The sequence below is a fragment of the Catharus ustulatus genome, chromosome 21 (assembly GCF_009819885.2).
Source record: "Catharus ustulatus isolate bCatUst1 chromosome 21, bCatUst1.pri.v2, whole genome shotgun sequence".
NCBI lineage: Eukaryota > Metazoa > Chordata > Aves > Passeriformes > Turdidae > Catharus > Catharus ustulatus.
This window is the reverse complement of record NC_046241.1, coordinates 6,589,921-6,606,339: the sequence shown is the minus strand read 5'-3', so window position 1 is coordinate 6,606,339 and position 16,419 is coordinate 6,589,921. Positions and strand designations below refer to the sequence as shown.

General features: G+C 52.9%; 2 protein-coding genes across 3 annotated transcripts in view; both read right to left on the bottom strand.

The window, feature by feature from the left end:
• The window catches only part of NUP214 (nucleoporin 214), a 38,081-nt gene extending 36,700 nt beyond the window's left edge, over positions 1-1,381 (bottom strand). For both annotated transcript variants that reach the window (XM_033077686.1, XM_033077687.1), the window contains exon 1: positions 1,305-1,381. In XM_033077686.1, the coding sequence (XP_032933577.1) occupies positions 1,305-1,346 (42 nt within the window). In that variant the 5' untranslated portion in view covers positions 1,347-1,381. The remainder of the gene's footprint in view (positions 1-1,304) is intronic.
• A 1,898-nt stretch (positions 1,382-3,279) lies between these two features.
• On the bottom strand, positions 3,280-15,161 carry AIF1L (allograft inflammatory factor 1 like). The gene is made up of 5 exons (XM_033077815.2): positions 15,069-15,161; positions 10,624-10,690; positions 7,624-7,665; positions 6,385-6,547; positions 3,280-4,748 (listed from the first exon to the last, which is right to left on the bottom strand). Exons 1-5 carry the CDS (start codon positions 15,144-15,146, stop codon positions 4,661-4,663), a joined length of 438 nt encoding a protein of 145 aa, XP_032933706.1. The 5' UTR covers positions 15,147-15,161; the 3' UTR covers positions 3,280-4,660.
• Positions 15,162-16,419: the final 1,258 nt, after the last annotated feature.

The window sequence follows — 16,419 nt, the reverse complement described above, 5'->3', positions numbered from 1 at the left end:
TCCATGAGCTGCAAATCCCTGCCACACACCCAGGCAGCCTCTGGCCACTCCATCACATTTTCTGTCTCATCCATGAAAGTCTGATATCACACCATGTTTCTTTTTCCATTGGTTAAATCTCACTTGTATCCAGTGCCTGTGTTCATAAAATCTGCCTGGGACATCTGACCTCCTCAGGAACACACCAAAACCACCCAAGGGATAGAGAGGAAAAGAGAAAGGAATAAAGAAAAGATGGGACAGGACTGAACAAAACTTGCTACAAGGCAGGCATTTGCCAACCTATGTGCCAGTAACTCCAGTCAAGCACCTGAGTTATTCCCAAATAACAGCCACTAAATAAATACATTCCTACAATCTGAGGAGGATGTAGGAAATTTCTGCAAAACAAACAGCCCAACCACCCTGTTTTTGAGGGTAGAAGGCAGCTGTCCAAAGACTCATAACCGCTCCAGGAATCTGTTCCTCCATGTCCCTTCTTACCCAGCCCCACAGTAACACTGGGTGACACAGGATGGGCTAGGCTGGCACATACAGCAAGACTTCAGCTCACACTGCCCCACAGCCACACATCTCCAAATCAGGAGATTCCCAGCACAAGGCATACTGGCAGGATAACTTAGAAACATATCACTCTTCTTCCAAAACAAAGTTCCTCCAACTCTCCTTCGACCCTGAAACTGCTAGAGGCCAGGTTGGATGAGGTTTGGAGCAGCCTGGTCTGGTGGAAGGTGTCCCTGTCCGTGGCAGTGGAATGAGATGAGCTTTATGGTTCCTTCCAACCAAACCATTCTGTGATTCTCTCCCCAGACATTAAACACCCCTCTACACCAAAGCCAGGCCAGCCTTCCCTTTTCCACTCCCCAAGCTTGCACCACACTATGCAGTAAAGTTCTCAGGCACTTGAAAGTCCTCAGGATTGCCCAGAAAAGGTGTGGAGTGTCGCTCACTGGAGATTCCAGACCCGTCTGGACGCAATCCTGTGCCATGTGCTCTGGGACCAACCAGTCTGAGCAGGGAAGTTTGTCCAAATAACCCACCGTGGTCCCTTCCAGCCTGACCCATCCTAGGATTCTGCTTCTCAAACACTGCAAGGATGTCTCAAAAAGCCCTGCCGTACCCCGAGCCGAACCCCTCGGTTTGTCACCGCCACGGTCCCAAACAAGCCCGCCCCAGAACCCTCCAGCTCTCGCAGCCCAGGCCGAGCCTTCTCCAAGCCAAAGCCCCCCGACCCGAGCCAAACAGCCTGTTAACCCTTCCCCCCGTCGCACTGCCCCTCACAGCCCCGCTCTCCCGTGCCTCACCTTCATCTCCCGCTCGGGGATCACGTCCATGTCGTCCCCCATGGCGGCCCCGCGGCCGCGGTCCCGCCGCCCGCGCCCCGCCGGGAGAGCCGCGCGCCGCTTCCGCTTCCGGCGGGGCCGCTCTGGCCGCGCCTCTCGCTGCTCCGGGGTCCTCCCAGCGGGGCCTCCCAGCGGGGCCTCCCCTGACCGGCTGTGCCTAATGAGCCCTCTTTGCGCAGAGTCAGATTGGAAAATATCTCTGAACTCAATCTGTGACCGCACACCACGCTGTCACCCAGCCCACAGCACTGAGTGTCGTTCCTTGAACACCCCCAGGTGCGGTGACGCCACCACCCCGCCCCGGGCAGCCCGTTCTGATGTCTAATCACTTTTTCTGTGAAGAAATTCCTCGCAATGTCCAACCCGAACCTCCCCTGGTCCAGCTTAAGGCTGGGTGCTCTCGCCCGGATTTTTCCACAAGTTCTGAGGCGCTGGCAGCCGCAGTGCTCCGTCCTGAGGGGACCCAGCCTGGCGGAGCAGCCCCGGAGGGGACAGAGCCAGGGATGGACAGACAGCCCCCAGGGATGGACAGACAGACCTCAGGGATGGACAGACCCCAAAGATGGACAGACAGACCCTGGGAATGGCTCTGTCTGTCCCTGCCAAGCCATGGTGGAGTGTGGCAGGTGGCTGCTCCACCTTGGCCACCACTCCTTGGTGAGGAGCTTTGATGCTTTCCCGTATCAGAGATCCAGTGTTGCTTCAGGTCTCGGGGATCACAGAAACTCCCAAGTTGCACGGGATGCTCAAGGATCCTTAAATTGAGCTCCTGACCATGCACAGGACAACCCAAGAGTCCCACCATACCCTGATGGCCATATCCAAACACTCCTGGAGCTCTGGCACCCTCGGGGAGCTCCCTGGGGAGCCTGGGCAGTGCCCAGCACCCTCTGGGAGAAGAACCTTTTCCTAATTCCAGACCAAACTTCCCCAGACACAGTTTCATGCCTTTCCCTCAGATAAATTCCTGCTCCTTCGGGAGCACAGGGATGCTCTGGGTCAGCCCCTGTACAGCTCCAGTGTGGGGTGGCTGAGCTGCCAACACAGAAGCTCTGTGAACTGGAACAGCCTTATTGTGCTCCAGAACCACACAAAAGCAGAATGCGGGGCCTCGATCACACCAGGTCCTCCATTTCTTTACTTGTTCAAGTTTTGAGGGGTTCAGCTCCCACACAGTCAGAATGCCAGCACTCAACCCTCTGGGGACACTTTGAGAAGGGCTGTTTTCAGCTCTAGCAGGTCATTCTCTTTTCCAGGACCAAAAAGGACAAGGATCTCCACAGAGACAAGAAATGATGGCTTTGGGCAGTGACCTGACCTGTGGCAAACCACATCCAAGTTTCCCTTGTGTAATATGCTTCCTTTATTTTTCTAACTGAACAACAGCTTCAACACACAGCCAAGAAAAGCAGGTGCATTCCCAGAGGCTACCAGGCAGCAAAGAGCAGACATGGGGCTGTGATATCAGGGAAATTCTGTCCTTTTGAGAAACACATGGAAAAAGTGCACCCACTCTTACCCCAGGAAACCTGGTCTCCCCTTTTGATAATTCACATCAGACAAGAACCTTGGGCAATTGCTTCAAGAACAGAAAGAATAATTTAAAAAAACCCCCACCTCTCCCTCAAGAGAAGCATTGCAAGTGTCTGTTCTCAATAAACAAGTTATTCCTTAAAACAGGCACTGGCACCTTCTCTTTTTCAGTAAGTCAGAAAAAAGCACCAACTTTCAGGAGGTAGCCTCTGCATTTCATCACACCAACTCCACAGCTTTCAGTCAGTTATTACAGATAAAGATCAGATCAACAGTCCAAACCTATCTCCAGGATCTGTTTAATGGTTTATATTAACAGACTTGGAAACCAGCTCCCTTAATCTGCAAGCAATCATGCAGACCAAGCTTCAGCAGAGATAACAATAAACACTGATACACTGTGTAGCTTCAAAAGATTTATTTTCAGTCCTTGAAGTAGACTGGTGCTGCTTTTGCTCATAATTTTTCTGTCCATTACAGTTTTGGTTTTAACACAAACAGTAGTGAGAATGTTTTTGTTGCTTTTTTTAATTACTTAAAAGTGCAGCCTTTGGCAGGAACAATCAGCCTAGTAGAGTTAATCATCTGTATTTCCTTTAAAAAATGTACTTACTAAACCATGATTTTAAAAAAGTTAAAAGCTGTCAAGAACATTTAAGAGAAGAGTAGGGAAAGGGCAAAGAGCAAACACCTGGATTCCAGAAATTATGTATGGAACAAGAATAACCACAGTACCCAGAGCATGGATAGCACAGTCCCAGCTCATATTCCATACTTAAAGCCCTTGTTATTTTGCAGATTTGAAGGCTTATCCATCAGGGAAATGGATAGTCCCAGGGCACCAGGCTGAAACACACACAGGGAGGTCTGCAAAAATCAGAGGGACAGAGCAGCTACCTGAGGACAGATCCTCATGTGCAGCTGGTCTGGCCAGGCTCAGTTTGGTCACTCAGCTTCCTTTCACCTGGAGGTTTCACTTGCCCCCAGCATCCTGTGGGGCTGCAAAGGCATCACAGCTTGTTTCTGGACTCCATGGATGGGACAGACAATCACCTGTCCAGAGGTTACACTCCTGGTCAGACCCAAGCTGTGATTTACCAGGAAGGGGGTCCCCAAGGTGGCTTTAACCCTCCTGACTTGCAGTGGCTGGTGTTGGACCCCAGGATCTGCCTGCAGGATGAGCCCCAGAGCAGCCAGGAGCTGTCCCTGCAGACAGCTGTGCCCACTCCAATAGGCTGTGCAGGCAGATCTGTGTCCAAGCACATTCCCCCTATAGTCAGACAGATGTGGGAGTCTGATTTACATTTTGGGGAGGTCAGGAGGGGAAGAACTAAGTCCACAGTAGGAAGAGGAGGATGGAGCAGAGAAGGCACTTATTTCTTTGCACCCATGAAGCCACTTTCAGGGGCTTTGTCCATATCTGGCAGCAAGGACCGTAAGGAACCTGTCGTGACAAGCACAGCTCTGAATCCATATGCTGGGAACAAAGTAGCTCCTCGTCTGAGAAATGCAGGAAGGGCAGAGGAAAGAGTAAAATCATAGGATATTTTTTGTTCTTTTTGGTCTCACATTACACTTGGTGCTACGACTTCTGTCTAACAGATCAAGTTGGCTAAGGGGTGCAGCAGAAAGACACGAGCTGGAGGTCTCCAGCTTCCCTTGCTGTTCCTCTAAGGCAGGTTAGTTGAAAACTAGGACTGTCCACAGTAAAGAGTAACAAAGCACAGGTAACCTCTGTTACAGACCAGCAAAGCAAACAGTGCCCATTTTACAGCCTGTTCTCTTCAAGGGAGGCTGGCTATGTCTCTCTCTGGAGGTGGACCAGAAGGTTTTGGGTTGCTTTCATTGGCTTTTCCTTCAAACATCATGACCCTGCAAAACACAACAGATATTGACAATTTTTTAAAAAGCAAACACATATTTATCCATCATTGGGGGTGGCATTCTCTGCTGAAAAAGAGCATCTGGCTTTCCTACAAAGAGCACTCGATAATTAACAAAGCAGGGAAAGCCAACAGAGGGCAGTGCTGCCAGGCTGGCTTTTCCAGCAGCTACCAGGAGTGGGTTCCCAAAGTCTCTGCCAGTTTTCCTCTCAGAGCCCAGAGGATTAGCACATTTTATTTAGACAGCCACTTCCGAAATCCCTTGGGCACACACTGCATGCCAAGTGTTCCTGATGCATAAAAGCAAATATCACTCCTGGCCCACCTTGCACACAACCACACAGCAGAACATTCAGAAGCCAACACCGAGCAAGCAACAGCAATTACAGCCAGGGGAGAGAGCAAAAACAAGGAGCAAGGCACTGGCTGCAGGAATCTCAAGCATTTTGCAACCACTAGCACTGTCTTCCTCCCTGAGGGCTGCAGCTACGCTGGGAATGCCAGCTGCCTCGATGGATCAAAGGGCTGTACTGCTCTTAGGACGAGTTTTACATTTCTGCTCCTGCTCTACAGGGTCCAACAGACAATGGGGTGCCTGTTAGCAAGAGAAGGGACCTGTTTGTGAAAGCTGCTGCAGCTGGGAGGAGGGATGGGAGATATGGGACAGGCTGCAGGCTCAGTCTGGGTCTGTGGAGAAAAAGGAGGAGCAGGGATGGCAGAAGTCTGGGTCTGCTTGGAAGAGGAGCATCACGACAGAGACACAGCACACAGTGGGGAGAATCTGCCTGCAAGCATGTCCCAGCTTAGAGAAACAAGAGAGGTGGGTGCAGGATCCTTCCTCCCAACCTGCCTGGAAGCTGGCTGTGTTTCTAAAGCTGCCTTCAAAAAGGGGCAAGGAGGATGCAGAGGATCAGCTCCTATTCATGGCAGTTTCAGATACGAAAGCAGGGCCAGCCTGTGAGCTGTGAAAGGAAATGCCAGGCTTCAATGGGATGGAGATGGAGCCAAGCAAGTGTTTAGAAGCCATTTGTTAGAGCAGCACTTTCAGAGCCCTGTTGAGAGGGCAGAGGGGGCCGTGGGAGGCTGGTGCTGGCAGCCTGTACCACCGAAAACCTCTCCCAGCACAAGCCAGCTGTTCTAAGCATGTGTCCCATCTTCATCTACTGCCTGTCCCTCCAAGATCAGGCAGGGATGGAACATGCTGTGGGAAACAGGAGCCAGCCTACAGGTGCTGGCAGGATCATCATTCACTCAAGTCCTGCCACCATCCACAGGGGAAGTCTGTCCCCAAAGCCAGCAGGATCCTCAGGGAAGAGACAGGAAGGAGTCCTGCAGTGCTGAATGCCTGCACACCCTCGGGAAGGAGGGGGATTGCTCCCTTGGAGGACGTGGGAGGAAGCTGTGCTAACACACAGCAGGCAGCTCTGCTGGGAGCACTCACCACTGCTCACCCTCGACATGGGCTCCTACACCCTGCAGACTGCCCTGCACCAGGACCCTCATCTCCCTCCGTGAACATGAGTGTGCACAGCTCCAGCTCAGACAGAACAGCTTGTGCTTCCCAGCCTCCCAACAGAGCAGCTCAGGTGCTGCTGCTCTCCCCAGCTCCATCCCAGGGCACTCACAGTTTCAGCACAGCAGAGCGTTTCCCGAGCATCACGTTGACAAAGTCCTGGTACGAGATGGTGTCGCTGACCCCTCCAGTCACCTCAGAGATCATCTTCTTCAGTTCTAGGTGGGTCTTTGGAGCCCCCAGCTTCTCCATCATCCTTTTCACAGACATCAAATCTACAAGAGCAAGGCAATCACTGCTGTCAAGGGGTGACCCCACTGAGCACAGACCAACCCAAGGGACAGAGCCACCTGAGACCACCTCACACGTGGGCTCTGTGGCTGACAGCATTAAGCTGTTACCAAAAGCCACAAGAAACCTTCCAGTACAGCTCACTGCCACTCTGCCCAGTACAAAGCATCACTTCCCAAAGCAGCTCAAGATAAAAGCACCACACATTCAGAGAAGAGGAACAAGTCTCCAGGTGCCCCAGAGACACGTGGGGACGGTGCTCTACAGCTCGGATTGCAGTGCCAAAAATCACAAGGATGGGGAGGAGGGAAGCAACACCGGGGTTAAAGCTGGAGACAAACAAGCTGTGGGGAGCAGACGCCCCTGCCCATCGCCACAGGGCATTTCCTCCCATTGCACTGCTGCCTGCTGAGACCTGCGGGCCCCTTCCCTCCGGAAGCCCTGAGTCAGGCCTCTTCCAGCTCCCCACAGGCTTCACTTCAGCTGGAAGACTTGTGGAGGAGGGGATGAGGCAGCCTGGAAGGGGACAGAGAGCTCAAGTGATTGCACTTCAGTTACTGCTGCTTTCTGGACCCAAAGCAGGGCTGCTCAGCTGAGCCAGACTCACACCCAAGTTGTTTGCTTCCCTCTGCTCCCCTCCTTGCAAAGCAGAGAGTTTCTCTGCACCAGAAGTGCTCGTGGGTTTATACAGCTCCTGTCTCAAGCCCTAGGATTGTCCAAGTCCTGCAGCTTCCCAGCTTTGTAGCAGAGGATTGAGAAGAAGGCCTCAGTGGAGAAAAAGGGAGAAGAAAAAAAAGCATTTTGAGCAGAAAGAAGTGGAGGAGATAAACAGAACTTCAGGAGAACAGCACTGAGCTTAGATCTTGAAATAGGCAAGGAGAGACTGAGAAAGCTGAGAGGCAGGGGCTGGAGAGCCAAGGAAGCCCCTGGCTGGCAATTAAGATCCAAGCAAGGCTGGACAGAGAAAAAAACAAGTTTTCCTGCTCAACACCATAAATGCCAAGGGAAGCAGCAGACAGGCTGTGGCTCTTCCAGCCCAGCATCCCTCAGAATCACTCACCAATCTCGCCTTGGTTGTTCAGGTCAAACTCCATGTATTTCTCTGGAAGAGACACAGAATTAGGTTAGCAGGACTCTACAGCACAGGACGGTGTGCATGGCTTTGGAGCACTGCCTGCTTACAGCACTGAAATAAAAAGCATTTGGGGATAAGATTGATATACTGCTGAATGCAAAGTTCAGAGGGGGAGACCATCTCAAGGCCTGGTTTTAGCACCCTTATCTCAACTCTAGGGCTCTAGAATTAAGTGCTCTGTAATTGTGGCTGCTTTTCATTTAAGCTGAAGGAAAACACTGGCATGAGAACAAGGTATCAGCTGGCTATGAACAGCGTTAAAAGCTTTTCAGCCAGAAAAACAAAGCTCTGGAACAGGCTCCCAGAAGGAGTAGCAAGGAAAACAAACCCCCGAGCACTGCTGAGATGAAGCTTGATCGGATTAGGAGGGGAATTAAATGACGCAGTTGCCTGCAACAACGAGGGGCAGACTCCACAGTGCTCCCATCCAGAGCAGCACCTGCCAGCAGAGATGCTCAAGCACCACATCAAGAGGGCAAAGCCAAGAACATGCCTGGGCACAGTGATGCTGGAGCAGGTTTTTTGCCCTTCCAGCCTGCTGTCAGACACTGCTGACTTGAGCAACTCCAGCATTGTCAGAGAGAGGCAGAGCCTGCTCCAGAAGGTCTGCTTAGCTTTGCAGGACAAAAACTCACATGCTGTAACAGGCAGAGCACTGATTTGAGTTAGAAAATTCAGGAATTGAGTCCTGTGCAGTTTCTGTCCTTTGAAATGGCACACCTGAGCTTCCCACACACCCCCCACCCCTTGCTAGCTGTTCCCCATTTAGACTTTAAGCTCTTCAGGCAAGGATTTGTCTGTCTTACAGACCATACTGCTCCCAGCACCGCAAGGGGCCCCCCATCACCTCAGCTCTACTAAATGGAAAGAGCAAGATGCCTGCTGGCACCATCCATCCATGCTGAGCTGGAGAAATCACCCTGCAGTGAGCACTCACTCCACAACAGCACAAATTAACCAAACCCTTCCAGGCTGCTCCTTTGCCCCAGGAAGGAAAATGGAAAAGAGCTTTTGGCTCTGCTGCAGGGACACCAGCAAGTATATGAGTATGAACAGAGAAATGGCAGGCTAATTTAAGGAGCTGAAGGGAAAAGTGGTTAGTTCACTCATCATTCTTCCCAGGACTTGTGCTTCCAAAGGAAAATGTTGGGTTAACTGGACTGATGGGCAGGAGGCAAAGGAGTGGCTTGGCATATCTTCACCTGGGTCTCAGCCCATGGATTTCTGCTGCCATGAGCTGACCTGTGGAAATCATGTGTACAAACCAAAGCTGTTCATGCTTCAGGCAGGAGTAAAAGTCTCACTTCAAGCATCAAGAAACCAGTCCTAGAAGAATTCAGGGCTGTAACACATGTTTAGGGGTCAGAGTGATGCTTGATGTGGGACTGCCTCTCCCCACACTCTGCCTCACCAGAATGACCTTGTGCATTTGAACTGCCACCTCCCTCACCAGGGTCAGGCACCCCTGCACATGCCTGGGGCACAAACCCTGCTCTGCCAGGTCCATGCCCATGTTTTCTTTTCTTCTGTGCTGACATTTAGCCAACAGCACAGAGAACAGAGGCAGCTTTACAGCAGCCTCAGCTCACACACTCATGTTTCCCTCCCACCCCAGCAGCAGGGATATAGTGGGGCAAAAACCATGCATGGTCCCTCCCTCACAAATACATTTACACAAACACTGCATGGGGGCTCCATCTTTGCCTCCCCCAGGCTGGAGGGGGAGGAGGGATGTGGGAAGGACAGCAGAGAAGAAATATTCCCCCATCATCACACAATGAGCTGATTGTTGGGGGAGCTGGAGGAGGCCTTGGAGAGAGGGACAGGCCACGGAGACAAACTCACGAGGCAGCAGGAAGAGATGCCAAAGGCTCTCGTTACAGGGAATTCTGTGCCTGTGACCTACAGTTGCAATGTTTGAAGAGCCCCAATTGTGATGGGAAAAAATAATGTGGGGCTGCAGCCAAAAGCCAAAGCTACACAAAAGGCAACACAAAGAGATGGAAGAGCACAGGAGGCTCCTCTGTGCCCAGCAGTGTAAGGGATCACAAAACACCAGCCAGCTTCTTCCTTGCTGGACTGCAAAGCCAAAATTCAAAGGGAAATAGCAGACAATGTCTGAAATGGAAGCAAGGTCAGGTTTTATTTGGTTAGAGCCAGGCTGAGCACAAGCCTCGAGGCAGTGTGACGCAGGCGTGTTTTCTCAACTGCCTTCAGCCACTGCTTGGAAAAAAAGTGGGTACACCAGAATAACCCTGCCAGATCTTGTCCTGTAACCAGTCTGGGGACAAGCTCCAGAGGACTGCAGGCTTTTGAGCTGTTTCTCTATCCCCTGTCCCAGCAAAAGGCCCAAACCTAAGCCCTAGATCTGCTGACCCACTGGAGTCAGGCTTTGGCCAGAACTAGACATATCAGTGCTGTTCCCTCTGGTGTCGAGGGGCTGGGAAAGGACTACAGAAACTTTTGGAGGCAGAAAGTCCCCAACTCCTCCAGAAAGCAGTTGACACTTCTGCTTTGTGGAATGAGGCCCTCCTACTTATTTAAAAAAAAAAAAAAAAAAGAAAAAGAATCCCACTATTGCACAGTCCATTATGCCAGTTAGCTTGCTGGGTAACTAGTCAGAAACCATCCTCCTTTGCTGCTCCCCAGGGTTTTGCCACACAGCAGGTTTTGCAGTAACAGCAGCTGCCAGGCAGGATGTCTGCAGGGTGACATGCCCCTGCCCTGCAAGTGGGAGAAGCACAAAGGCTTGTGTGGAAAACACCTCTCCAGAGAGTTTCACCAAGTCCCACAAGCAAGGAGGAAGGCATCCATCTCAGCTCAGTCACTTGTATTTGGCAGAGAATCTCAGGCTGGTGAGATCCAAGAGCTGAGGAAAATAATCTGAGTTAGGCTCAAAGGACAGGGAAACCCTCCAGTCCTCACCTTTGAACACTGCCAACTTCTCCTCCAGGTCTTTTTCATTACTGAACTTTGGGTCACAGAGAAACTCCTAAAACAGAAAAAGAAATATCCTCAAGGTTAAAAATGCAAAGGAAAACTCCCTAAAGGGCACCTCCAAAGGCAGCATTAGCCAGAAGACTCACACAATTCCCAAAGGCACAGCTGAGCAACAGCACCAGGAGACTTGAAAACGGGCTCAATCCCTCCACACCTTGTCATTAACATTCCAGTGCAAGGGGAATTCCTCTGATGTCTCAAATTTTCCAGTTTAAAGGAGGGCTGGACCCCACCTGCCTTTGGAATAACTGCATGAAACCCCCTGTTCTTGCTCACCCAAGGTTTCAGCTCCTCACATCTCTGCTTGAGCACACTTAGCATGAGGATTGGGCACTTATTTCCAGCAAGGGCTCCTAGTCCTTGCAAGAAGCCCTCTTATCTCAGATTTCAAACTCTTAGATAAACTCAGAGGGCTTGCAAATAGAGCAGGCAAGGTTTGCAGAATGTCATATGCCCAAGAGTATTTTGGGTTTAGGAGCTCTCTCATACCAAATACCCATTTTCTCCCTCTACTGCTCAAGGCTGGAGAGGAAATCCTAGATCATTTTTGGTCACTTGTCCCTAGTCCCACCTCAAAAACCTTCAGACACGCAAAAGAACAGACCACAGCTTGCACAGCCAGCTCTTCTGCTGTGCCCTGCCAGCAACACTCCCACAGCTGTGAGCAGCAGGGTCCTGCTCCTGTCCCTGCCCTCCCACACCGCCCAGCTCCAGCCCAGCACAGCTTAATGACTCGATCTGTGTTCAGCAACAACACCACATTCTTCAGCGTAGAAATCATTAACATCTGCACAGCTTATGCATGGCCTGTCCAGGACAAACCCCTCGAGGGGTTAGTGCATGGAGGGCTGAGGCTGCTCCCTGCTCTGGGAATGTGTTCCTCACCACTGCTCATGGGTCACCAAGAGCCCTGTGTGCTGATCACTGCTGTCATCCTAATTCTGCTCCTGTGCTCTGGGTCCCACACACCTGGAGCTGCTCCCTCCTTCCTCACTGGGACAGGGGAGCTTGGACTGCTCAGGGAGCTCTCAAAACTTCACTGCCAGTTATGCACTGCTCTGGCAAGGCTTCTACCTGCAGCTGATTTTAGGGTTTTGTAGGAAGCTCACTAGGACAGAAGTGACTGCCACCCCCTCCTTCCACCCCAGAAACTCCAGAGGGGACACCAGAGACCACAGTCACCAAACCAATGTGACACTGACTTAACTCAAATTGAAAGCTGTGGTGAAAGGCAACATTCCTAGTTCCTTCTTTTGCTCTCCTTTGCCAACTCAGTTTCATTTAGCTCAGTTATTTCTACCCAGGGGTATCATTTCCCAGCCCAACACAAAGGGCCCAATTCAGCTTCGAGACCTGGGCTCAGGCAGCAGCAGGAGTCACCAGAGACCAGAGCAGTGTTACCTGCTGCCAGCATCCCTGAGAAGGCAAACATCACTGAAAACCAAAACAGCCCAAAACACCTCCTGGCCACCAGGTCACAGCTTCATTCCTGCCCTGCAGGAGCAGCAAGCAGCTTCACCTCCCTGCAGGGCAGGGGATGTGAGGGCAGAGCACAGCATCTCTCTGGGAGCAAGCAGCAGCACAGAAATGGTGAAGCCTGAAGGGAATGCATCCATACATGATGGCTGAGGGACACACACCCAGGAGCCCTGGCAGTGTGACACAAACAGCACAGGTGACACTGCACACAGGATTAGGGCTCAGCTCCCTTGTGTTCCAGCTGGAGAGCACACCAGCACCACAGCTCTGCTACAGGTGCAAGGAAGCAACAAAGGGCTGCACTTGAAAGGTATTGCACTCTCCACATTGTGTGTGAGCTGCCTGTGACTGCGATAAGGAAAACACTCACAATGGCACACAGGAATTCAGTCCCCAGGGCCTGTGACTCAAACTCAGAGTGGCTGAAGTTCCTCCTAGAGCCCTTTGCTAAAGTTCCCATTTTAAGGGTCATGTTGTTCTATTAATAAGAACTGCTTTAAAAGCCTCTCCCCCCTCCTGCCCTGAACAGCCTTTCTTGAGCTGTTGAGAGACTTTTCTAAGCCAATAAACTCAGCCAGACAAGTCCCAGCTACCTGCAAGACAACCTGAGCAAAGCAGATCCATCCTTGCTCCCCAAAAAGGTGACTCCAACTGGTGGGCCAAGCTCTCACTGGGATGTCTAAGTGCTGAATGCCAGCCACCCTGCCTGCAGGGGCTGAGGGATGCTGGTGCCTGCCCTGGATGGCAGAAGCAGGCACCTGCTCTCTAACAGGCTGAATTCCTTCCCTGCAGCCCAGCGCATTAGAGGGTAAAACAAGGTTGGAACTAATCTGTGCTGGATTAGACCTGCCACCTTGATGCACGAGGCTGGACAATGTGATTGCATTGCCCGAAAAGAGGGGAACAACCAAGAGGGGAGCCCAGGAGAGTGTTTCAGGCTGGAAGAGAGAAGTCAGCACTAGAACTCAGCTATCCTTCAGCAGCACATGTGCACTCAGTGTACTGAGCCAGACCCGAATCCCAGCGAGAGCTCTGGGGTAGAAACCAGCCAGGAAAACAGGGCTGGAGGGAGCTAAGCGTTACGATGAGACAATGAGATTAAACCTGATAGGAATTTGGCCTGATAGCTTTTATTAGGAGCACTTGACTGTTTTACAGCCTTAGGGCTCTTCAGCGCTGGGGAAACCCCCTCCCTGGCTCCAGCCACAGTATCAGCCCGAGTTTCTGTGTCAGCTGTTTGTCAGGGAGGTGTGAGGCTGTTTGCTGCACTCCCCCATGGCCACACAGAGCTGGCAAAGCACAGCAGCGTGGGGGTTGCTGCCCTGAGCACGATGGCTTCTGAGGATCCATGGGCATCTGCCACCCGTGCTATCTGCAGCTTGGTTTTGAGCTGCTCAAACCCCATCTCAGAGCGCTGAGCCAGCACGCAGGGCAGCGAGGATGCACGCAAGCAGCTCTGCCAGCGGGAAGTCACGAAGCTTGTTTCATTTTTGTCATCCAAACCTCAGCCAAAGAAAAGGCCAAAAGTGATGGCAGCTTAGGGGAGAAAGAGGAACCTGTCCCCTGCGTGGGAACAGCCCTGGGACACAGCAGTGGCACAGCAGCAGCATCCCAGGAAGCACAGCTTCCCAGACTGTCCCACAGCTCCTACCAGCTTAAGGACCGGGTATCCGTACAGGGCTGTGCCTGTGTGGTGCTGGAGAAGCAGAAACTGCAGCACTAGGTACAACACAGTCCCTGCATCCTCAGCCTAAGGGCCAGCTCCACCTTGGCTAGGGGAGATGTTAGACCCAGCTACACACCTTGGTGCAGGGTGTGCTGTGGCTGCTTCCAGCAGCAGCTTACAAAGGCTCCTTTTTGACAAGGTGCTCTTATTCTACACCTCATGCCATGACACCTCTTTTTCCACAGCACATCCTAATTTCTAATTAATTGAGTCATTTCTAACGACTTAATTCCCTCTCCAATGACCTAAACTTCACCTCTACTGTCTCACTGGTCTCACATGCTGTCTGGTGGAGCATATTGCCACTTTTCATAGCTTGGTCAGTGTGAGGACAAGGTGAGCCCATCTCCTCCGGGCTCTCATCTTGTACAGCAATTTGATTTCTGCACTTGTAACACCAAGGTGCCACTGACTAAAAGAGCATCTAGAAGTGCTAGAAATCCCAGCACAGTTTGCTTCAAGGTTAAAACCTTCTTTTCACCCTCAGAACTGCTCTTAGCTGGGAGGGATGCCAACAGAACTGCCCCCACAACCATGCCAAGGGTAAGCCTGAAGCTCGGGGGAGAGGACCTTGCCTGACCCTGGCATGAAGGGCACGAAGCCCAGTGCACTTTGCACTAAACCAGGCGCTGCTGTTCCCCCTGCCCAAGGCTTGCGGGACGTCCAACCATCCTGGTAACACTTTCACCCGCTGTAACGAAAAGCGAGGAGGGCTGGAATCAGCTCTAAACTTCTCATTCCGGGAAGAAAAAGTTGAAGTGCTCGATACAGCAGAGGGGAGATTGAAATCCTCCAGGAGAACAATAGCCCCCATTCTTGCTGGAGCACGTTCCCAAAGGGAATTTCACAGCAGCCACCCCCCGGGCGCCCACCAGCCCCGCTCAGAGCCGCCGATGTGCGATGGAAAGAACCGCCTGAGAGGGCAAGACCGGGAGCGGAGGGAATGGAGAGCGATCCCCGTAAAAAGCCCGCTTCCTCCTCCGGCAGGATCCCCTCTCCAAAGGGTTTTGGGCAGAAGGGTTTGGGCAGAAGGGTCTGGGCAGAGGGGTCGACAGCTCCTCCTGCACCCACCGCCCCCCTCCTCTCCCTCTCGCCCCGCCCGCCCCCTCCGCAGCCCCCTCCCCACTCCGCAGGGGCTCGGCTCGGCAGGCGGCCCCAGCCCCACCTTGTTGATCTCGTCCAGCCGCCCGTCCTGCGGGGCCCTGCGCAGCCCCCCGCCGCTCGGCCGGCGCGGAGCCGCCATCGCACCGAGCCACCCCGAGCCCGCCGCCGCCTTAAATAGGGGCGGGCAGGGCCGGGCCGGGCCCTCCGCCCCCCGCCCTGAACGCATTCCCCGCCCGGCGCCGCCAGCGGGCGGGTGGCGGGGCCCGCATCCCTCCGTGCGTCTCCACCGGGGGACAGCAGCGTGGTACCGGGGTGGGCTCGGGGTGCCCGAGCACCGGGGGAGGCACCGGTGCCTCTGCGCTTCCCGCAGGAGCGACGGGACCGGGACACCGGGGATCGCTCCGGAGCTGCCCCGGTACCGGCGGCAGAGGGACACGGGCGGGATGGGATGGGACAGCCACTTCCAGGCTGGATAAACCCTGGAAGGCGAGCAGCGGGAAAAGGGATGGCCCGAGGGACAGCCACAGCCGTGCGTGTCCCGTCCATTCGTGTCCCATCCATTCGTGTCCCATCCATGCGTGTCCCATCCATTTGTGTCCCGTCCATTCATGTCCCATCCATTCGTGTCCCATCCATGCGTGTCCCATCCATTCATGTCCCATCCATGCGTGTCCCATCCATGCGTGTCCCATCCATTCGTGTCCCGGCCATTCGTGTCCCCGCCAGGTTCGCACGCCCCCGCGGTGTCCGCTTGACACCTTCTGTTAAAATTATGTACTAACGTGGAGCTCGGTGGGAATTTTCAGACATTCTCCCCTCACCGCCCCAAGTGCAGCTGCATTTCAAGCCCTGCTCTTTAAAAGCAGCAAATTCAGGTGCGGTGTGCTCTCCTGCTGCCGCACACCCTGGGTGGACAGCTGTGTGTTATATTAAGAATTTTTAATGGATACAGCTCTAGGCAGGTGGCACCAGCTAAAACCACAGAGTTCCAGGGAGGGCAGGAGGCAGCGTGAGCCACATCTTCAGCAGCAGGCACACAGCAGAGGCTTGACATTTCTGTAAGAGCAGCAAATTTGTGTGCTCACTGGAGATGTATAATCGTCCTCCCAGAGAGCCGGTAAGTGGCCGTGGCTCCCTGCCTCTGGCCAAGCCGGATCACGCTGTGCTCTCACTGTTCCATGGTTTTGCTTTCCCAGAGCTGTCCTTGGGCAGCAGCAGGGGAGCTCCTGCCATCACACCCCCACAGCACTGCAGCTCTGGCACCCCACTCCTTGGGCAGCTTTTGTGCAGAATTAGAAGGGCGATAGCTTTGTTCTCAGTAGGAAAATCCCGTGTTCCTTCCAGGCCACTGGACCCACCAGAGATGTTGCTGGGGGAATTCGACATCGATGGCAGCAATTTTACATAAATTA

Excerpts from the sequence above, each read along its gene's own strand:
- AIF1L (XM_033077815.2), bottom strand. The coding sequence starts at position 15,146 with ATGGCGGCTCCGCGCCGGCCGAGCGGCGGGGGGCTGCGCAGGGCCCCG. Across the intron at positions 10,691-15,068 it reads GGCTGGACGAGATCAACAAG|GAGTTTCTCTGTGACCCAAA; the intron begins GTGGGGCTGGGG and ends TTTCTGTTTTAG. Across the intron at positions 7,666-10,623 it reads GAAGTTGGCAGTGTTCAAAG|AGAAATACATGGAGTTTGAC; the intron begins GTGAGGACTGGA and ends TGTCTCTTCCAG.